The following is a 24021-nucleotide window of genomic DNA, read 5'->3' as shown; positions in this document are numbered from 1 at the left end:
CCCCGGCGGCCCACTGCTGCCGTCACCCACCCTCTGCCTGCTAATCGCCGAGGGCACCCTCCTGCTGCCTCCACCTCCGCTCCAGCCCGGCCTCAGCAGCAGCCTTCACGGCCACGGCGTGGAGCTGGCACCAGGAAAGTGGCGCCCCTGAGACGGGCAACCCAGAGTCTCAGGATTCTGCTCTTCAGGAGATGGTGAGGGCCCCTAGTTCCGCTTGTTCGGTCTCTGGGGGCCTGGCTAGCGCTCCCCAGGCCGTCTCGCTGGCTCACAAGAACCATCAGACTCGGCTATGCGATTCAGTTCACCCGGCATCCTCCCAAGTTCAGGGGCATCCGGTTCACCTCTGTGCCGGACAAAGATGCTCCCACTTTGCGAGCGGAAATCGCGGTTCTGCTGGCGAAGGACGCGATTGAGCTGGTCCCTCCACCCGATATGAAGTCGGGGTTTTACAGCCCATACTTCATTGTACCCAAGAAAGGTGGTGGGTTACGGCCAATCCTGGACCTGCGCATTCTGAACCGGGCCCTTCAAAAGCTCCCGTTCAGGATGTTAATGCAGAAACGTATCTTTCAATGCGTTCGTCCACAAGATTGGTTCGCAGCAATCGACCAGAAGGACGCATACTTTCATGTCTCGATTCTCCCCCGACACAGGCCGTTTCTCCGCTTTGCGTTCGAGGGGCGGGCATATCAGTACGAGGTCATCCCATTCGGACTATCCCTGTCGCCTCGTGTCTTCACCAAGGTTGTGGAGGCAGCCCTCGTTCCCTTGAGGGTAGCAGGCATTCACATTCTCAACTACCTCGACGACTGGCTCATATTGGCCCAGTCCCGAGCTCAGTTGTGTGAACACAGGGACGTGGTACTCAGCCACCTCAGCCGGTTGGGGCTTCAGGTCAACTGGGAAAAGAGCAAACTCTCGCCTGTGCAGAGGATCTCTTTTCTCGGTGTCGAGTTGGACTTGTTCAACCTGACGGCGTATCTTTCGACAGAGCTCGCTCAGTCGATGCTAAACTGCCAGAAGTCATTTCGGGGCAGGAAGGCAGTTCCGATGAATCAGTTTCGGATGTGCGATTCAGTTATGGCGTCGTCTTTCGATGTTAAGAGGCTTGGATTGCTTCATATGAGACCACTTCAGCATTGGCTTCACGATCGAGTCCCGAGATGGGCATGGCAATGCAGCACGCCCTGGGTCTTGGTGACCCCGTCCTGCTGCCAAACCTTCAGCCTGTGGTTGGACCTTGCTTTTCTAAGGGCAGGGGTTCCCCTAGTGCAAGTGTCCAGGCATGTTGTTGTTTCAACAGATGCCTCTGCCATCGGCTGGGGTGCCATGTGCAACGGGCATGCAGCTTCAGGCACCTGGACAGGGCCTCATCTGGAGTGGCATATCTGTTGCCTAGAGTTGCTGGCAGTATGGCTTGCTCTCCGCCGCTTCAAACCGAGGCTTTGCGATAGGCACGTACCGGTCCGGACGGACAATACTGCGACCGTTACGTACATCAACCACCAGGGTGGCTATGCTCCCGTTGCATGTCACAACTTGCCCACCATCTCCTCCTTTGGAGTCAGAAGCATCTGAGGTCGCTTCGTGCCATTCATGCCGATCTGGAGATGCTTCAGGGACGCTCAGGTAGACCTGTTTGCCTCTCCGGATACGTCCCACTGCCAGCTGTTCTACTCCCTGTCCGAGGGGACCCTCGGCCCTCGAGCTTCAGGACCTCAGAACAGCTCTTTGTCTGCTTCGGAGGACAGCAGAAGGGAAAGGCTGTCTTCAGACAAAGACTTCCCACTGGATAGTGGAGGCTATAGTCTTAGGATATCAGGCCCATCGCTTACCGTGCCCCCTTGGAGTGAGAGCACATTCTAAAAGAGCTGTGGCTTCCTCCTGGGCTTTGACACGGGGCGTCTCGATAGCAGACATCTGTAGAGCTGCCGGCTGGGTGACACCTAACACATTTGCGAGATTCTATAATCTCTGTGTAGAGCCTGTGTCCTCTCGTGTGCTCGCCTCAGATGGCCTGTAATGTTGGACCCGCTCGGTGTCAATCACGCTTGCTGCGCCATTCCCCTCTATGGACCGGATACATGCGCTTAAGTGCTTCTCAGTTCAGTTTCCCTCTTGGCGAACCCTGTTGAAGTTTCTCCCGCACCCTTGGCAGTCAGGCATGGCGGAGCGCCAGACACCAGGTCCAGCACTCGTGTGTATGCCCAAGGTCAGCCCTTCTGCTGGGCTAGGTGCCCGTGTGTAGTGATTCCCCCTTCGGGTGATCCCACATGTGTATTCTTCCATGGTATGGCTTCTCTCACCGTAAGCCTGTGTCTTTCCCTGGCAGAGATTCCTCTGCCGTCTCTGCTACAGTAGGTGGCCAACCAAAACGGTGGTCCTACCGCCGCACGTACCACCGCCGCCGCGTCTGCAAAGTACATTTGCAGCTTTTGACCGCTGAGTGGCGCTTTAACCACAAGTTATCAAACAAGCGCATCAAAGCACATTTTCGCAAATAGACGTCAGCTTTGCCTCGCTGATGTGTTACATTTGATGGCTGTAGTCAAGAAAAATGGAAGAAAAACACTGTAGTTAAAATATTTAATATTCACAGATGAAAGTTTATTACTTATGAAGTTTAATGTGAGTTTCTTAAAACGAATTCAAGCAGGATAAATGTCAAGCCTATGAGCCTATGCTTATATTTTCTCTAAGCTACACAGTATTACACCATATTTTAGATTTGACACATTTACTAGGTGTGCAGTATTATTTATATAATATGAATATTATTCTAAAGAAGTTGTGGCATCAGAGCATTAAAAGTGGTAGTCTATTTTAGTGAGCTGCCTATATTTTAATTTTTTGGGAAAAGGATATTTGTCTGTACACTGATTAAGAAATTGTTGCGTTTTATAAATTATTTCCTTTATTTTAATAAAACGTGAGGCACTGTAATTTCGCTCCCATTATTTAGTCCTAATTAAAACAAGAAACGAATAAATTAAACCTGCACGATTTAGCTAAATCATTGAAACTCTAAAGAATGGACTGATTAATAAAACGTCCTCAAGTTTAAACTCAAGTTCTCTCATTATAATCAACGAAATGCACACGATGTAAATAAGAGCTTCATTAATTGACAACTTCAGTAATTTTAAAGGGACCCTTCTTTACTTGCTTTCATATAATTTAAGTAAAAAAAAAATGCAGCCGCTTTTAAATGCAGGTGTGTATCATGTTCCTTGCTGCGTGCCTGATGCTGATTGCGACTTTATCTACTTATTATTATTATTATTTATTTACTTTGGATAATTGCATGTAAAAAAATTATTTACTTTGTAATGCATATGCAAAATGTGAATTATTATTCATATTCAAGTGTGTGTGCGAAAATTATTAATGCGCATGCATGACAGGGAGGCCCCCTCTCGATCACGTGAATTTTTTCCTGATAATTAAATAACTTAAAATTTGGGTGTCTCACATACATGAGAAATATATCTACAGAAAGCTTGAAATGTCTTTTAAACGAATCAATTCAGAACGAAAGCATTATGTAATCTGTGAAGGTTGCATTTCTCTCTAAAGGCGCGTACATGTGGAGAGAGCCAGCACCGTGAATTTCATCTTGCAGCCGACAAGAAAACATTTGTTTATTAATGTCTCCTTTTTCACAATTATTAGGCTACTTCTGCCTGTGCTTTGTGGCAAACTTAATGCATGTGCTTAAACGCAGAATATATTAAGGCTCATTATGGATTATAGATGTAAATTTAATATAAACCTGCGTTTAGTTGAATAATGACAAATGAACGAATAGTAACTAGAAAAATCTTATGTAGGGGCAGACCTATTAAATACTCTCAAGGCATCTCTGTTAAAGTTTTTAAAGCATTTTATCAATGATTTTAATAGAAATTACACAATTACAAGTTCATTTGTTAATGTACTTTTGAATGCTTACAAATGTCATTAAACTTCAGTTCACATATTAGCTAATGCTCATTTTTTCATTCACAAATGCTGAGAAAATATAGCTTATAGGCACTTCACAAACTATTCATGTTAATATATTCATTTAAACTAGTTAACCCGCATCTGCACGCCGACACACTGAACTCTCATTGTTTGCATGTGTCAATGTTTATGAATTGATTAAATAAAAATGGGATAAAATTCATCAATACAAACTATATATATTTTTTTATTTTTTTTTCAAGTCAAGTCAAGTCAAGTTTTTTAGTTTATTTTTTTTTGTGTGTTGTTCAACTTTTTTGGTTGTTACGTAAACTGAATCGAAATTGCGTTACTCTCAGACCCCCGGTGCATACAGATAACACTAACAGTAGAGCCTAAAAATCTACATCAAATATAAAATATAAGATAAAACTATACAATAAGGGAATGTAAAAAAGACATAATAGGAAAAAATAAAATAAAATTTATTTAAACTGACTGATGAGGTGGTAGAATGACGTCAGTTCCATGGTGAATGAGGTAGTGAGCAGACCAATGCTGCACAAAGTGACTGGTGCATGTCATTGTATGTTAGAGGGAGGGGGGTGAAGGACCTGGAGATGTGGGATCTGGGGGGGGGGGGTTCATAGTTCAGTGGTGCCTGGGGCAGAAGAGGGACGGGGGGGCAAGTTCGGGAGTGAGTTCAGCTTCCTGACAGCCTGATGGATGAAGCTGTCCTTCAGTCTGCTGGTCCTGGCCTGGAGACTCCGCAGTCTCCTCCCTGATGGCAGCAGACTGAAGAAGCTGTGTGACGGGTGAGTGGGATCACCTGCAATGCAGAGGGCTTTGCGTCCGCAGTCTTTCCATAAATGTCCTGGAGGGAGGGGAGAGAGACACCAATGATCTTCTCAGCTGCTCTCACTATGCGTTGCAGAGTCTTCCAGCAGGGCGCGTTGCAGGTGCCATAACACACAGTGATGCAGCCTGAGGTCCTCTGTGATGTGCACACCCAGGAACTTGGTGCTGCTCACTCTCTCCACAGTCGCACCATTGATTGTCAGAGGAACATGCTGAGTGTGCGCTCTCCTGAAGTCAACAACAATCTCCTTCGTCTTCTCCACATTCAGAGAGAGATTGTTGTCACTGCACCTCCCGGCCAGGCGGCTCACCTCGCTCCTGTAGTTTGTCTAATCTCTGTTGCTAATGAGACCCACCACAGTCGTGTCATCCGCAAACTTAATGAAGATGTTGGAGTTGTGTGACGGTGTGCAGTCGTGGGTCAGCAGAGTGAAGAGGAGGGGGCTCAGCACACATCCTTGGGGGGCCCCAGTGTTCAGTGTTATGGTGCTGGATGTGTTGCTGCCGACATGTACTGCCTGAGGTCTTCCAGTCAGAAAGTCCAACAGCCAGTTGCACAGCGAAGTGTTGAGCCCCAGCTCGACCAGTTTGTGAATGAGCTGTTGAGGGATGATTGTGTTGAATGCTGAACTGAAGTCTATGAACAGCATTCTGACATATGAGTCTTTTTTCTCTAGATGTGTGAGTGCTGAGTGGAGGGTAGTTGAGATGGCATCATCGGTCGACCGGTTGGACCGATATGCAAACTGAAATGGGTCCAGGGAGGGGGGGGGGGCAGACTTGATGTGCTGCATGACTAGCCGTTCGAAGCACTTCATGAGGATGGGAGTAAGTGCAACAGGACGGTAGTCATTGAAGCAGGATGGAGATGGTTTCTTCGGGACTGGAATGATGGTGGTAGCTTTGAAGCATGTGGAAACAAAAGCCTGACTAAGTGAGATGTTGAAAATGTCAGTGAAGACATCAGAGAGTTCTGCTGCACAGTCTCTCAGTACACGCCCAGGAATGTTGTCAGGACCAGGCGCTTTGCGTGCATTGATCCTGCTGAAGGATCTCCTCACGCTGTCCGGGGTCAGCATCATCAACTGGTCACTGGGAGGAGGTGGAGTCTTCTGTGCAGTGGTGCTGTTTTGTGCCTCAAAGCGAAGAAGGTGTTCAGCTCGTTCAGCAGAGAGATGTTGCTGTCACAGGTCCGCTGTGGGGGCTTGTAGTCCGTAATGGTCTGTATCCCCTGCCACAGTCTCTGAGTGTCTCTGCTGTCGCTGAAACGATGGGCTATCCTCCTGGAGTACTGTCTCTTAGCCTCTCTGATGCCGCGGGATAGGTTGGCCCTGGCTGTTCTCAGGCCCACCTCATCTCCAGCTCTTAAGGCAGCGTGCCGCGTCTCCAGAAGTCTGTAGACCTCCCCTGTCATCCACAGCTTCTGGTTGGCCCGGACAGTGATGGTTTTTGTGACTGTTACATCCTCAATACAATTGGTGATGTAGGCAGTGAGTACTCCTGGAGGTCAGTGGTGTTATTGTAAGTGGCAGCCTGCTTAATCATATTCCAGTCAGTTGTATCAAAGCAGTCTTATAAAGGTCTAAGCCTCTAGCATCAACAACAGATTCTCTATGGGGTTCAGGTCTGATGAGTTTGCTGGCCAGTCAAGCACACCAACACCATGGTCGTTTAACCAACTTTTGGTGCTTTTGGCAGTGTGGGCAGGTGCCAAATCCTGCTGGAAAATGAAATCAGCATCTTCAAAAAGCTGGTCAGCAGAAGGAAGCATGAAGTGCTCCGAGATTTCTTGGCAAACGGGTGCAGTGACTTTGGTTTTCAAAAAATACAATGAACCAACACCAGCAGATGACATTGCATCCCAAATCATCACAGACTGTGGAAACTTAACACTGAACTTCAAGCAACTTGTGCTATGAGCTTCTCCACCCTTCCTCCAGACTCTAGGACCTTGGTTTCCAAATGAAATACAAAACATGCTCTCATCTGAAAAGAGGACTTTGGACCACTGGGCAACAGTCCAGTTCTTCTTCTCCTTTAGCCCAGGTAAGACACCTCTGACGTTGTCTGTGGTTCAGGAGTGGCTTAACAAGAGGAATATGACAACTGTAGCCAAATTCCTTGACACGTCTGTGTTTGGTGGCTCTTGATGCCTTGACCCCAGCCTCAGTCCATTCCTTGTGAAGTTCACTCAAATTCTTGAATCAAATTTGCTTGACAATTCTCATAAGGCTGCGGTTCTCTCGTTTTGTTGTGCATCTTTTTCTTCCACACTTTTCCCTTCCGCTCAACTTTCTGTTAACATGCTTGGATACAGCACTCTGTGAACAGCCAGCTTCTTTGGCAGTGAATGTTTGTGGGCTTACCCTCATTGGTGAAGGGTATCAATGATTGTCTTCTGGACAACTGTCAGATCAGCAGTCTTCCCCATGATTGTGTAGCCTAGTGAACCAAACTGAGAGACCATTTTGAAGGCTCAGGAAACCTTTGCAGGTGTTTTGAGTTTATTAGCTGATTGGCATGTCGACATATTTGTTGAGATAGTTAATTGGTGGGTTTTTGTCTCCAAAATCATCGGAATTAAACGAACCAAAGACTTGGCATTTGCTTTATTTAATCCACAATTTCACAATTTGAGTTGAATTACTGAAATAAATGAACTTTTCCACAACATTCTAATTTATTGAGATGCACCTATATGTGTGTGTATGTTTTGTTGGGGAATGTGGCTGTCTCTGCATGATTACCATCTCACTATGGCTGATAATCTCTGTGTGATGGACAGCTATCAGTGTGAATGCGGTCTATATGAATAGAGTGTGATTACTGAATATATAGTGGATCTGTATGATTACCTATCTGTATTACTGGCCATCAACATGTGATTACTGACTGTTTGAGTGTCTATCAGTGTAAATGTTGTATTTCTAACAATCTCCGGATATACTGTAATTGGCATACATAGTTAATTATTTATTATTATTATTATTATTATTACTCAAATTATTCTTATTGTATTTTTCTTAGGCTCAAATAAATCACTTATATGATATCTAAGATTCGGTCTATTGTTTTATAATTGAAAAACTATGCAGTGGTATGTTTAATGACTAAAATAGTTTGTAGAACCCTTCAATACATTTTTTAAATATTTACATTTGGGTGGGGGGGGGGGGTTTCTCATTTTTCATGGTATCTTCTTCAGATATGAAATAGAAACTCATGAGACATGTGACATTCAACCCATAATTTTTCTGGATTGCTCCAAAAAAATTCAGTGTGGTACTTTTATTCAAGGTTCTTCAGTGTCTGTAACTTTTTATCTTTTTGAGCATTATCAACTCTGGATAGTGAACAAAAGGTTTTCTTTCCAAAGACACCAAAATTGTGTGTGTAGCACACTGAAGTCAGGAACTATTACAATTTTAAGTTAGGTAGGGCATTTTCAGTTGTGAGTCCCATAATGGGGGGTGCAGGTTAACAGGTTAACTCATAATCACAGTTTGCAAAGGTCATATTTGGTCTTTGTTTGTTGTGTTGACTTCTATTATTTCCACATCTTAAATAATTAATTAATAATTTGTTAATGTTTTTGCAGTACCCAATCTAAAGTGGAAACTATTCATCAATTGTAAAGGTTTATAAACATTTACTACTCATTAGTACCTTTATGAGCAGTCATTTTGATGGCAAAAAGTGTCCAAAATGACCGCAATTTAACCTATTTTCACATATTTACTAATCATTTATTAATCGTTTGTTCATGTTTTTGCAGTAGACAATCTAAAGTGGAAACTGTATTTATAATAACTTTTTTATTTTATTTTATGATTTTTTTTTTTTTTTTAATTTAGTCTCTAGTTAATCACCAAAAGTTTACTGAAGTTCAAAAACAGCTTGGACTACAATCATCTGAGCTGGTACAACTGTCAACACCATGCTGGGCATGTCAGGTGAAGTCTGTCAGTGCTGTAATAGACCATTTCTGTGCTATACTGCAGTGTCTTGACAACATTTCAACACCAATGGCTGTAGGCCTCAGGTCCAAACTCAGCAACTTTAACACTGTCTACATGCTGCTGATGTGTCAAAGACTTCTGTCCATCACTGATGGCCTCCACAAATTTCTGCAGAGGGAGACCGTAGATCTGGGACAAGAAGTTCAATACAAAAAAGCAGTCTACAACTCTCTTGAAGAACACACAGCTCAGAGTGCTACAGAGTTATGTTCAAAAACAAAGGCCTTGTGTGAGGCAAATAACATTCCTTCCAGAAGCTTCTGAAGGTTTTAGACGGAAACAGAAGAGGCTTAATGATTATGAGGTGGAGATACCATGTAGGACAACCTCAGAAAACAGTTCTTCACATGACTTCATATGTGCACTGTACTACCCATGCCTTGACCGAATGATGCAGGAGACTGACAACCGTTTCTCAGGAGTAGGAATAGATCTTATGAAGGGCATTCAAGACACCTTTCTTGATGAAGAATGCCTCAAGATTCTTGCCACACATTACAAAATAGAGTTGCAGTCAGAGGAGCTCCTGATGTAAGGAGAAAGAAGCAGGAGTTATGCAAATGAGTAACCAATTTGCATAAAGTGGGATTCAAATTCCGAAACTCGTTTTTCTTTCTTTTTGGAGACGACTTTATTTATTGTACACTTTCAGCTTTACAACTTTGCAGATTGTTTGCGTTTATATACGGCTACATTACACACTGCATGAAAGGAAATATTTATAAATGGAATAGTAGGAGCACCTACAATTTTTTTTTTTTTTTTAATGTGATGACCTCAAAAATAAAAGACTGGAAATGACTACTGTAACCAGTAGATGGCAGCAGAGGAGCACTTATTGGATCATTAGTCATTTCCACCACTCCCTACCAGTTTTCTTGTCTTTTTTTTCTATTGATTTATTTTATGGATTGCTTACTATTTATTTTTTATTTGTTTTTTCTTTAGACTCGTTTTTTATGTGTCATTATATAATCAAGCATAAATAATATTTTCCTTTTTGACTATAAAGTGCAACGTTCCCTCAAATGCCTGCATAACCCACAAGGTGACCTTATTCCAGTCTAACCGGAGCTGAAGCCTGACGATTACTATCTGCTGAAAACACACACATCCTGCTTGTGAAATTAAATGTTTGAGCTGTATGTGAGTTCAAACTAATTAAAGGGACTTTCCATAGGCATAATAGTTATTATACTGTTCTATCCCCCTACACTAACCCTACTTCTTACACAAAACTTACTGCATTTTTAGATATTTAAAAAATAACAAAATTTGGTACGTTTTTTAAGCCATTTGAAATACAGGGACACAGAAAATGTCCTCATAAACCAACTTCACATTGTAACACCTGTATCATACACATGTCATACAGATTTGTGTCCTCATAAACCACATCAATCATTGTGACTTTGTATAGACGTCCATTGACTTTCTAGCAGGTTAATGATATTTTCTGTAAGCTAACCCAACCCCTAAACCTACCCATCACACAAACATGTGCAGAACACTGGATTCACATCAACAACATCTTTTGGATGATTTATGAGCCTTCTTAACTAGTGAGGATCAGTCAAATGTTTCAGTAGTGGGTTGACAATGTATTTCACAATAGAAATGAGGACATTTGGTCAAAACAAGTACACACACACACACACACACACACACACACACACACACACACACACACACTGGGCCTCATTCATTCATCCATCCTAAAAAAGCATCAAAAACGATGTGTGTGTGTGTGTGTAAACCACAAAACCTCCGCATTTTTAGTTTCTCTTTATTTGACCACATGGGAATATGGTTATCTCACAGATGGCATCATTTATATGAGAAACAAACACTTACAGAAAGCACACGAAAATAATCTAATTGCACAAAAACATGGTGTACATCACCCTGGACTACATTTCCCATGTTCCATTGCACTGATTACACCCTCACCTGCAGCCAGTCACACACACTATAAATACCAGGCCCTAACCACAGTTCAGGAATGAGTATTGTTTGCACATATCGCTACGTCAGTGATAGCAACGTTACGGAGCCATTCCGAGTTTCGCCTAGTTCCTAGTCTTGTTCTTTGTCTCGCCTTTATCTAGCCTATTTACTTGAGCCTTGTATCTTAGCCTGTCTCCTCGTTTTGTCTGTTTGCTACCTGCCCTGGAACCATTGCTTGATCTGGATTACCCTTTGTATTGCCTTCTCTGACTTTGTTTGTACCTCGCCTGGACTATTGCCTGTCTGTGGATTACCCTTTGGATTGACCCACGACTGTTTACCGGACTACTCTTCTGTCTTGCCCTCAATATACCTGTTTTCCATTGTCCGACCCTTGCCTGTGTTGATCATGACTTTGAATAAAGCTTTGCAGTTGGATCTGCCACCTCTCGTCTCATTCCCTCCATATCAATGACACACACCCCAAAGACAAATAATCCCTCAGGAAAATCAAGAGGAAAACATGAACTGACACTGCAATGAGTCTGAGAAACAGTGTTGAACAAATAACAGTGCTTCAGTCTCTATAAGGCACACAAAGAAAACAGTGTTCACTCACACACACACACACACACACACACACACACACACAGATTCTCATTACAGTAACATTATCTCTCTCTCTCTGTTACACTGTTATAAGACACTTCTACATAGCCAAGAACAAACACATAAAAATAAAACAGCCATTTTTTGACCAAGAAGTGTTTTTCTAATCTTCTGTAGTGTTTTAAATGGCACTCTTTATGAATGCGGTACAAAACAGAGTCATGTATCATGAATGAAGCTGCTGAATCTGTGCAAACACTATTGTGACTTTCTTCCACATCTCACATGATTAAAACCCTGATCGTCTGATTTTACATTCTAGCAATAAACATTACACAGACAAATTACACAGTCAAATAAAAGACATTTACAAACACATAAATTAAACTGCCACTCAAACATTTGACGAGGTACCAATGAACAACTTTTAATGTTGTGAAAGATTTTAGTAGTTCAACCTACTAAAACGGATTGGGGTTTGTGTCTTGCGCTTTAAACAGAAGCGTAAACTACTAAGCAAACTACTGAGTTCAGCTCGTCGATGACACTGCTTATAGACACAGTAAACTTTTCACATTCTTCACTGTCGTACGTTTGAGGATCAGTATATAAATTAGGATGCATCAATGAAACGCTCAAATGGGACTGTGTTTTGTGTCTCATCATCATCACAGCTATACATACATTACATCATTACTCACTCAACGGGCAAACCATGTACCCGTATTACAAAAGAGTTTCTTAAGAATGAATATTCAAGGTCTGAGTGTGTGCTTTAGTGTTCCAATCTGAACAAGCAATCATTTCCTGACATCTGCTCCAGAAACCTGTCGAGTGAGAGCCATGCAATCATTTCTATTAAAGCTCGAGTTCAGCGCTTTGTGTGTGTGTGTGTGTTACAGTGCAGTCCGTGAGTTTTGACGCAGTCTGTGCGCTTTGGTCTGAAATGACAAGGACATGAAGACTGTGACAGTCTGAATCAGAGCACTGACATGCACAAGCTCAGGAAGAGCTTATAACCAGTTTAAACCAGCTCATGACCAACTAAGCACCAGCTCAAACCAGCTGTCATGCTTCAAAACATACCTAACCAGGTTTATTCAACTGGGTAGAGAAACACCATCTTTAACAGTCTGATGTTCACTATCTAAAGGATCATCGTGATACACAACAGTCTGTCACGCTGTCCTGACTGACGAACTTCAATATAAAACACCCACACTGACCTGCAGATCATCTGAAATCTTTATATGACTGTGACTCTCACCTGTTTCACACTTAAAGTGTGAGTGAAATACAGTAAATTCAAATGTGAATTCACCCTGAAAGCATCTTTTCATCTGTGCAGAGATTTATAGGTAATTACGGTGACTATATCATTTACGTTTTACATAATAAATGGTCATTAATTGCCTGTGAAATCTTATTTACACGACGAGGAAAAATTCATCTGACTGGTAGCTAAATTATTTACTTGACTTTCTATAATTCATATCAAATCTGCACATTTTTGCAAACTAAATTCAATGAATTAGATGAAAATTATGTTCATTCATTTAGTCCATATTAGTGTGTTGTCACTTTAATCGAGCAGGAGCAACGCAGGGCCAGTTCTTGACAGCTGTAGAAGGGTGGGCTGGCAGGTATCCTGGGTGGGGGGGCATTTTTCTGTTGTGGGGGGCGGGGGGGGGGGGGGGGGGGGGGGGGGTGGGGAGGGGGGGGGTTGTATTGTAGCGCTTCGTGTGTGTGTGTGTGTGTTGTATTGTAAGGAGAAAAAGTCTAAATATTTATTCTGTAGATATTGCTATATTAACTATAGGCTGATATGTACACTGAAAAAAAAGCTTTCATGGGCAGCCTAGAATATCATGCACTTTCACAATAAAATAAACTTTTTTTTTTTTATTGTTGTATTAATAAAACCTCTTTTTTCTTTTTTTTTTGTTTTATTGTTTTTTCTATGGTGGTTTTTTTAATTAAATTTTTTTTTTTTTTTTTAAACAAGGCCATAATCATATCTAGAACATTAGGGGGACTATTGTATTGAAAATATTAAAACCAGACCACTATGGTAATGGTAAAGGAACTAAATAAATATGATTTTTTTGTAAAGTGATCAATCTTAACTGCAAACAATATTTGTAATTTTAAAATATGCACCCATTCAGTTTTAAATGTATTCCTAATATGTTGAAAACGCAAGACAGAAAAATTCTATTGTCGTCACAATAATTATGAATTACATGAATCAAGTAAATGACAGCCTAACTTTCAATTCAAAACCGCGGAATTTGAAAAAAAAAAAGTAGAATAGTTTGCATCACTGGATAATACAGTCGAGCTGACTGTTGCTAAAGTATTTCTTACATTCAACATTAACAGCAAGTCAAAGGGGGTAAGCTTTCAACTGTATAGCCTATATGCATTTTAGACGCTTATATATGCTTGTGCCCCGTCCATGCAATGAACGCACGTTATTGAATTATGTTTTTTTTTCTTTTAGAACATTAAAGCTGCTCAGGTAATTAAACTATATATGTATTAAACGCCTCATAACTCGCAAGCTCCCTGTGATAGCGCACAAATATTTCTGCCCGTTTTCGCTCGTTGTGAAAAATGTGAAAAATGATGCGCTGCTCAGACTTGTGCTGTGAATCAGGCGTTCTGCAGCTTGAACTGAAACACCAGTCACATTTCCCAAAAAGACAAACCAGCACAGACTTATGGACTGTGTTATTCTGTGTGTGTTATTCTGTGTGTGTGTGTGTGTGTGTGTGTGTGGGGGGTGTGGGGGGGGGGGGGGGGGGGGTGTGGGGGGATCTGTGTGTGTTATTCTGTGTGTGTGTGTGTGTGTGTGTGTGTGTGTGTGTGGGTGGGTGATGCCAGCATCGCTCGGGTCTGACTCGATCGTGCTCAACAGCGCCTCCATCTGCTTCTCCAGCAGCGCTGCCAGCTGGTGGCTCTTGTCGGTTTCGTCATCCGCTCCTTCATGGAGCTGCAGGCAGGGCACCAGATGCAGAGCACCGGCGGGTGTCACGCCGTTCACACACATGTAGAAGTCCTGAGTGGGCGGCGGCGCGGGGGTGGGGCTTAGAATCATGCTGTAGTCCATGCCTGGGACAGACACGAGCTCCGGGTGGGCGGGGCCAGGGTTTGGAGGGGGTGTGTCTTCCTTACAGTAGGGGGCGGGGCTTATAATCATGCTGTAGTCCATGCCTGGGACAGAAACGAGCTCCTGGTGGATAGGGCCAGGGTCTGGAGGGGGTGTGTCTTCCACACAGTAGGGGACGGGGTTTAGAATCATGCCGTAGTCCATTCCTGGGACAGACACGAGCTCCGGGTGGATGGGGCCAGGGTCTGGAGGGGGCGTGTCTTCCACACAGTAGGGGACGGGGTTTAGAATCATGCTGTAGTCCATTCCTGGGACAGACACGAGCTCCGGGTGGACGGGGCCAGGGTCTGGAGGGGGCGTGTCTTCCTCACAGTAGGGGGCGGGGCCGTGGACATAAGGCATAGGAGTGCAGCTGGTCTGAACAGACTGTTGTCCGTCGGGGCAGGTGACGTACTGCGTGATTGGCCCGATCGGCACAATCGGTGTGATTGGCGTGATCAGCACATCCTCCTGTATACCGTCAGACTGGATGCTGCTGGGCGTCACAGCCGGACTCGTGTCCACACTCACCTGGTACCACGTCTCCGTGCAGTACTGGGGCGACTTATAGCCGTGAAAACTGGAGAAATGCTGATCGATCTCATCAATCTTCCCCTTCTGTTGGGACAAGAAAGAACAGAAGCTGAAGCTTCAAATTAGTTCCTCACATGGTTCCCAATAAATCATTCAACATTGTTGTGCTAGTTGTCGTGACATTGCTATGCAGTCGCTAAGCTATGTTCAGATCTGTGCTGTTTGGCTGATCTGAACACTACTAATAACTCAAACAGTGTGATGTGTGACGGAACTCTCGGACCTTCAGCAGAGCGGGTTCAAGCCCTGGGATGCGCGGTTTGGGGATCGCTGGCAGGAGGAATGATTTAATCCTGCTGGAAGAACACAAGCAGTGAAAAACATCCATGAGACAGTGATACAAAACACACAGACATTAGATAAATGAGGACCTTTCATAGACTTGTTTTTATAAACCGCACACTGACCCTGACTGGTCTTTATTCATAGCACATCCCAGTAGAGTATTTTTAGTATTTTTATTCTCTACCCCTCACAGAACCCTTTTTGCATGTTTCCTTTTTTTTTAATGTATATTAGTATGTATATTAATCACTTTTCTGCAGCCGTCTGCAGATTTGTGACTCTCGGTGCCTGAACTAAACATCTGAGCAAGCCTCTAGAGCAGTGGTGGTGAACATCGGTCCTGGAGAGCCGCAGCCCTGCAGAGTTTTGCTTCAACCCTAATCAAACACACTGCTAATCAAGGTCTGAAGGGTTACTAGAAAGCTACAGGCAGGTGAGTTTTAATTAGGGTTTGAGCTGAATTCTGCAGGGCTGCAATCAGAGTTCCCCTCCCCTGCTCTAGATCCATGTTCTCATGTGAGCTAATGACACAGATCTACAGATCCATCTGTGAGATCAGAGCTACGCGCTTCATGACGTCACTGACCTCTTGCCTCGTGGGATGTTCCCCAAACTGATGAAGACAAAGATCATGATGGCGATGCCGGTCACAAGGATCAAGGCCAACATCCGATCTGAGAGACGGACAGACAGACACTTAGAGCAGCAGCTTTCAGTCGTGGGAGATGGGTTGATATACAGTATGTGTAAGTGTGTGTGAGTACCGGACAAAGCACTGCCGCTGATGGTGACGAAGATGGACTCGCTCCATACACTCCAGTGTTTGTTGCTGGTGGAGCGGCAGCGCACACTGAACTCATACCTTCCCACCGGCAGATCCAAAAACTCCACATGAGGCTCGCGCAAACGCTCCATTACCTACAGACCAATAGACGACAAAATGTTTGTCTCCATTCCTGTCTCTTCTACAGTTATCATAAAAATGGAGACATAAGCAGACTCTGTGTGCCTGTACCCTCCAGTTGTCTGGCTGAGCGAGGTTTCTGTAGCGCAGCTCGTAGACCAGTATGATCAGTTCCTCATGCACTAGAGACTTCACCGGATGCAACCAGGACACTAAAACACTGCGGCCGACTTCACCGATGCTCTCGTTCAGCATGACGTACGTCAGGTTAGAGGGTGGGTCGGTCTCCACTGGGGACAGAAGCACATGAGACTCATTAACAAACATGATGATGAGCAAACTTCAGGAGAAACCTAGAACAGGAGAGTTCATGAAGACAAACTAAGCTGTGAAAGCCTGAATGTTTACAACCGTGTGGAGGCCTAATGTAGGTTCAGTATTTGAAATATCGTTTAGGGTGGGGTTGTCTGATGAAAAACTCTCATAGTGCTTGTTATATACTATGAAGTATCTTTCGTCCAATAGTAATGGTCCACAGATGTTAAAGGTTCTTCATGCAAACGTCAGTGCCAATAAAAAACCTTTATTTTTCAGAGTGTAGGGCAAGATTAACATACAGACTAATCATTGTATATAACTGTATATTAAACTGTATGTGTGAATGACTGAACAAGAGTGCGAGTGCGAACAGACTGCAGCTTCACAATATCCTGACATTTTAGAGCACGTGTAATATTTAGGGTAAAGCATCACCTATATCGACCACGTCCACGCAGTGTGAGAGTGATGGGCCCCGTGTGCGCGTGTGCCGTCACGTTTATGCAGTACATCTCCCAGACCTGAGTGTGTTTGGCATCGAAGAAGCAGCTGTTGATGCCGCCGCTCACGTAATCAGGACACTCACGAGGAGTGCGCTCACTGCGAGGAGACATGACGTCTGTTCACTATTCACAGCTACACTCTACATACAAACACTAATCTGATGAGAAATTATGAGAAATCAAAGCGACTGAATGTCACACAGATGGATTAAAGACACACTATGAAGTGTGTTTGGTTCACGTCTCACCCCGTGGTGTACAGGAGCGTGTAGGTGACGTTGTCCTGATTAGCGATCGGACGCCACCAGCAGGTGAAGATCTCCATGTTGGGTGAGCGGCAGCGGTAAATATACGGCCTTTTGTCATCTGCAATGGAACAAACAAAGACTGAAGATCTCAAAGAAGACATCTATTGCAGTGTAGCAGTGACAAATTACATGAAGCAGCTACAGTGGAGTCAGAATGAAGACAGAATGTATAGATTGTACTGTATGTTAGCTTGTTTATTGTGCACAAGAGCATAATTTAAGCCCATATGTCTTACTAACAAGAAAATATGCTTCTATCCCCAGGTCCACAGCTGCAGTTCTAACTACACAAGTTTGCGACGCTGTTTGTGAATGTTCATTTGAACTGTGGTTTTGGGAAACACAGAATCGTTGAACCATGTTGGTAACGATGTAACTTGAGACCATAGTTAGCTAACGATGCTTTTGGGAACCGCTCCCCAGAATGGTGCCGAAACATCTCAAGTCTTGACGTAAATGTTGTCTATGATATTTCCAGTTCTTTGGGGTGATGTGGTAATTTCTTACCGCAATATCAAGCGTGAACATAATAAAACGTTATGAAGAAGAACATCTCATTGTGGTCAGTTTTAGTTTTTACAACAGCTTGGACACATTTCCTAATACTCAGGTCACTTATTTACAACAGCAGTCTATGTGAGCTAAACTGTGAATCATTGCTTTGGCACAAAATACATCCCTTGAATGACTACAGCTTTGAAATGACATCAATTCATTTCTCACTCAGACACAAACAATGCCAAAATTCTATGCACCTACAGCCAGTTAACACGTTTACATACTCTTTAAAGGGGTCATATGATGTGATTTACATTTTTCCTTTCTCTTTGGAGTGTTACAAACTCTTGGTGCATAAAGAAGTCTCAAATCCAAAGAGATATTCTTTATAAAAAAGTTAAGACTCTTCCACGCTCTCCTAAAACGCCTTGTTTAAACACACCCCCACATCTCTACGTCACTATGTGGGACGCTTTGCATAACGCCACCTAAATGTTAAAACAAAGAAAGAAGGCGTAATTTTTCTTCTCTCTGTTGCTGCCGCTGCCATGGTGTGGTGTGGAGACGCTGTTTCGTTGTGAAAGCAAAACTACTTTGTTTGATCTTCCAAAAGAAGACACAACTAGAAATCAGTGGTTAAGTTGTATTTACAAAACTGTTCCAGAACAGTTCAGCCCAAATATACAGACGTGTGCAGTGCATTTTATGGAGGACTGTTTCCTGATCCTGGGAGAGAAGACTACACTGCCGGCGCTTCTGACTCACAGTCTGTAAGTACGTTTTTTATATTTAAATGATTTGTCACTGATGATTCAAACACAAGTTTTGAGAAGTGTAGAGTAGTGTTTGTTGTCTGTTGTTTCTCCAATCACAAATGCAGACATGGTTTTATTTTTACACTGTGCAATACGCAACGCAACGTGTAAAAAGACAGTATAAGTCATAATTATATATTATATGTTATAATCAGTAATTATGTCCCCACTGGATGCAACAAATGCCTCGTTTGTAATGGGTTTTAATGTTTTTTTTTTTCTGGTTGTGCCGGGAGACGGCATCACAGTATGTAAAGAGGTGTAACATTTCCGTCACACGCTTGAGGTATTCAGCCAATCACTAAGCACTGGAGAGCTGGCCAATCAGACTTTCTGCTTTTAGACAAATACAATCAGAGTTGTATTAAAATAATATTCTGGCTCTTCCAAGCTTTATAATGGCAGTGAATGGCTGTTGATATTCAATAGTCCAGTAGAAATCTAATAAAGTGTATCCATCCATTATAAAAAGTAATCTGCCAGAATATGTCTATGTCATCTGCTGGACCTGTTTCTTACACAAGTGCATCGCTTCACTTCAGAAGGCATTTATTACACTTTTTATGATAGACTTGTGCGCTTTTTGGGGATTCAATGTTTAAAGCACCATTCAGGACATTTTTTTTATATAACTCCCATTGGATTCATCTGAAAGAAGAAAGTCATATACACCTAGGGATGGCTTGAGGGTGAGTAAATCATGGACTAATTTTCATTTTTGGGTGTACTATCCCTTTAAGTTTAAGTTCAAGAAAAATTGAATATGAGAGCAATTTTGCTACATTTCTACAGTAATACCATAATGACATACTGTAAATTCTAAATCATATATTGAAATACCATCAAAAGAGTTAGATTTAGCTGAACAACTACACAGGTATTAGTCTTTGGATTACCTTACCATCTGTATGTATCCTGCCTGAACATGCAACTCCTTTAGATTTACGCTACTATTTTCATTTGATTCACACAGCTATACTGTTCTGACCTCCTGAATTAAATGTGCTAATCAGATCATCAACATACTGACTCACTTACATAGCTACAAGTTTAGTTGCTGACAGCAAAACATTAAACACAAAACGCTCCATTAGTGCCTTCAGTGTGTTTGAGATTATGACATGTGGGCTCATGCTAGCAGCTACACACTCCTACAAACACAGACACAGAGAGAGCGCTGTGACCGAGGAATAAACACAGCGATGAGCAGCTAAAAATCATCTGAGAAGCTCTAACCGGCGATTTGAGATCTCAGATAAACTCACTGTCAGTTTTCACATTAAAAAGTTAATACAAAAACATTTAATACATGATGCAAAGACAAGCTGCTTATTAATAGTTAGTAAGATAGTTGTTATATGGGGTAGAGATCTAGAATATGGACATGCAGAATGAGGCTATGTGCTTTATAAGTACTAATAAACAGAAAATATGCTAGTAATAGTTCATAGTGAGAGTATGGCTAATAAATTTACATTTAGAGCCATTTTATATTGTGATATATTCAATTTATTCCTCAAATGCCCATTACTTGGTCTTCAAAAAGTCTTCAAATTAAAATCTCTTAACTTTTCCTTCATAAAACCTGCAGATTTATTAGTGTTGTACAGGTATTTACTTATTTACATCTCTACACACACTCTCTCTCTCTCTCGATGTGCTATAAACCTGCTTTAGCGGGTAAGTTAAGGACTCTGATCTAATGGTTTAGTGTTTACTAAGTGCTTTATTTACTTACAACAGCCTGTCATCATATGTTGACGTCACACGTGAAAGATAAACCCAAGCCTCATGAAATATGATCAGAACTTATTTTTCGCACTACTAGGCATTTCTTTCACACAAAGGCACAAACAGATCGTTTTGAACAGTGTGGGAAGGTTACTTTGGAAATGTAACAGGTTACAAATTACAAGGTACCCTGTTTATAATATATAGTAAGCAGTGTAACTATTTCAATTGCTTAAAGTTTGTTTACATTTGATTGCTTTTTAATTACTTTTCTAAATATTATTTTTTTTTTTTTTTTCTAAACTGTGAATTAATTTGAAACATTTAAAGCAGGCAGGGTTAACTTTACACTATTACTCAACACTGATTACGGTCAAAATACTTCATCTCTTGAATTTAGATACACAGATTTTATTTTAAAGCACAGCCACCACAGAATCAGACTTTAGCACCTCTTTTTACTTTGAGATCATTCTGAGATCAAATACAGATTTAAAATAAAAATATATAGTTTAATAGCTATGATATTGTTTTTGAAATCAAATCTTGAAAGGAAACACTGGAATCTAACAATGCCTTGCAAAAACAGTTCATCTTAAAAAAATAAAGCATATACTGCACATAAACCCAAATATGGAATAAAACAGTTATCAAGTAATTAAATGCGTGTGTTATTCGTTGTCCTAAACTCCTGAAACATTTTAGAGCAGTCAATACGATTTATGAAAGGAATCAATCATATCTGAATGTGTGTGAATATATTCAGATCTTTGTATTCGTTAACATTTCATAAGTAACTATAATTACATATTTTTTCTCAGTGCCTGTAGCAGATTACAGTTACAGTTTTTGTAGTGCATCAACAAGGATTTGGTCCAATTATAATGTGTTATAATGCTTCTCATCTGGTGTGAGGAGTTCTGCAAACCACACCCCAATCATCAGCCCCTCCTCCTCCTCCACACCCCTCGCTTTCTTTAGGTTTGTTCTGTGATCCGTGACGAGTTCTTCACTCACCTTCCCTGGTCGACTGTAGCGCTACAGTGACGGTCATCCAGTGGATCGTCAGGAGCAGAAAGCACAGCATCACGCGTCTGCAACACAAAACAACACTGCTACACTTCACTGCATGAGCTGACAGTAAATACACAGTGCACACACACACACACACACAGGTGTAACAATAAATCACACATCATGCAGAACTTCAGAGGTACACGTTTAAAAGCCCTGAGATCTGTTGACAAAGGCTGATGGGAACTGGAAATACTGGAACCCTCATGATGTCACACAGACTCTAATTCATAGCTTTCAGTCACGTGACCGGCTCCAAGACCTGGAGGGCAAAACATCCACAGAACTGCAGGACAAGCCTGTCAACACCCAAGCTGCATTACCACCTTCATTACCACCATTATTCTTCTAATAAACCTGCATCACCGACAACAGCCTGAAATCACCAAACCAATATTTGACCATTAGTTACCTCCGCAAACATCACACAGTTGACATTAGAGGTGAAGCGAGTTATTACATAATGATGATGAAGGACAACCATGATGAACATTAAAGACTCTCTCCATCACATCAGATCATGTTGACTGGAGAAATGGTTAAAACCACTCAAAGAAACTCATTCGGTCAGTGACTGTAACCTCCTCGAAGGACCAACCTTTGATCTAACTGTTACACAAGAGCAGAGTGATGACACGCATGTGTTACAAAAGCGTCTTGACTGTTATGAATGCGGCTCTGGCGTAATACGTGTTGATGTGAGGCATGCTGGGATTGCTAATGCTAGTCAGGATCTGTTTCTTCTGTCTAAGAGCTCTGTTCAGTGAACTCAGCCCAATACTGCGCTCCTGCGTGACATTCATAACAGAACAAAAATAACCTATAAAAAAATTGATTATAGTGCTGTTCATTACAAACAACATCTCTTTTAAAGGGGTGGTTGTCTGTTTTTTTTCTCTAGGCTTGATTGTGTTTATGGGGACAGTCTAACATGTAATAACACGTCCAGAGCTGAAAAAAGCAGTGATAAAACACTGATAGTATGAAGCTTTAGAGTCTCACTCCATGACAGTGACAGACATGTTACATGTTCATTTTAACGTACTTATACTTCCGCACATTTACAATAAAAGAGCACAAGTTATCTGTCACAGAGCCAGCTACTATATATTCAGAGGAATGCCAGGTTTATTAGAATGCTAGATAAGGAAGCAAGCCAGAGCAGGAGAAATTTAGATACTTTGCTTAAGAATGTAGAAAAGAAGCTTAACGGACCTGTAAAATCAGCAGCATTGAGTCCAATAGAAAGCCAGAGTTTCCTTCAAGGACTTCAGACAGAGTCCATGTTCAGTTCTCATGTCTTTCGCCACTTTAACAGCTGAACACCTCTACCTTTACTGAACCCGACACTTCTCTTTCTCAACACTGACGGGTAGGTCATGGTTTCTGAATGGACAGTCTCACACACCTGCTCCTTGTGTTCATGAAGATGAGCTTACAGAGGAGATAATGGAGTAATCCTGATACAGCAGATCATATGACAACAGCTTACAAACACACAGCGGAGAGATCTGGAAACTCAGCAAGTCCCTGGGAATGAGACTAAAACCCATCAGACCAGATTCACTCCCACACGACACAGTGCAGGAAGCACAAATCAATAACTGCACATTACACAAACTCACCGCACATCTGTATGTATTGGGTTTGTTTTAGTCACATGATGATGTTCATACAACTAAAGCTTATTTATGCAGGAATGTTTGTCCTGACAAAAAAAACAAAACAAAAAAACAGCAACCATCACTGCAAACACAGCGGGATTTATCATAAAATTATCTCACAGAACCGAGCCATTTTAATTTGAAAATTAGCCAGTATCTTCACTTGAGTGTTTTATTATGAATCAACATGAATGATTAAATAAACATGATTGCAATTTCTACGCCAATGACTACAATAGGAGCCTATGCATCTTCGGAGCTTGGCCCTAATAATAATAAATATACATTTTATGGAGTGTCTATTTAAACAGAGTACAAAAAGCTCACCTTGATGGCAGAGACCATTTACACTAACTCTGCCCACCAGTGTGTGGTCGGACCAGCAAAAGACCAGCTCATGACCAGCTAAGGATCAGCTTAACCAGCTAAAACCAGCTCATGACCAGCTCAAACCAGCTAAAGACAAGCTCATGACCAGTTCAAACCAGCTAAAGATCAGCTAATGACCAGCTTAAACCAGATAAAGCCCAGCTCATGACCAGCTAAGGATCAACTAAAGACCAGCTTCTGACCAGCTAAGGATCAGCTTAAACCAGCTAAAGACCAGCTCAAACCAGCTAAAGACCAGCTAAATACCAGCTCATGACCAGCTTAAACCAGGTCATGATCAGCTCATGACCAGCTAAAGACCAGCTTAAACCAGCATCCCAGTTTCAAAACCTTGTTAACCCACATCTGCTGTTTTGTTCAACAGGGAATTGATGGGCGGTAGAGTGTTTTTCCAGCCCTGCACAGAAG

General features: G+C 42.2%; 1 protein-coding gene across 1 annotated transcript; it reads right to left on the bottom strand.

Annotated features, from left to right (window-relative positions):
• Positions 1–714: 714 nt before the first annotated feature.
• On the bottom strand, positions 715–22903 carry LOC109047247. The gene is given in 12 exon segments (XM_042730538.1): positions 715–899; positions 1836–1946; positions 14262–15147; positions 15347–15419; positions 15995–16082; positions 16173–16326; positions 16424–16602; positions 17066–17093; positions 17095–17230; positions 17382–17499; positions 21503–21579; positions 22775–22903. Coding segments are annotated over 11 exon segments (2028 nt in total). The 5' UTR covers positions 21573–21579; positions 22775–22903.
• Between the last annotated feature and the right edge of the window lie 1118 nt (positions 22904–24021).

This window comes from Cyprinus carpio, chromosome B9 (genome assembly GCF_018340385.1).
Source record: "Cyprinus carpio isolate SPL01 chromosome B9, ASM1834038v1, whole genome shotgun sequence".
NCBI classification, from domain to species: domain Eukaryota; kingdom Metazoa; phylum Chordata; class Actinopteri; order Cypriniformes; family Cyprinidae; genus Cyprinus; species Cyprinus carpio.
The sequence above is the reverse complement of the archived record's forward strand: the minus strand, read 5'-3'. Positions and strand labels throughout refer to the sequence as shown.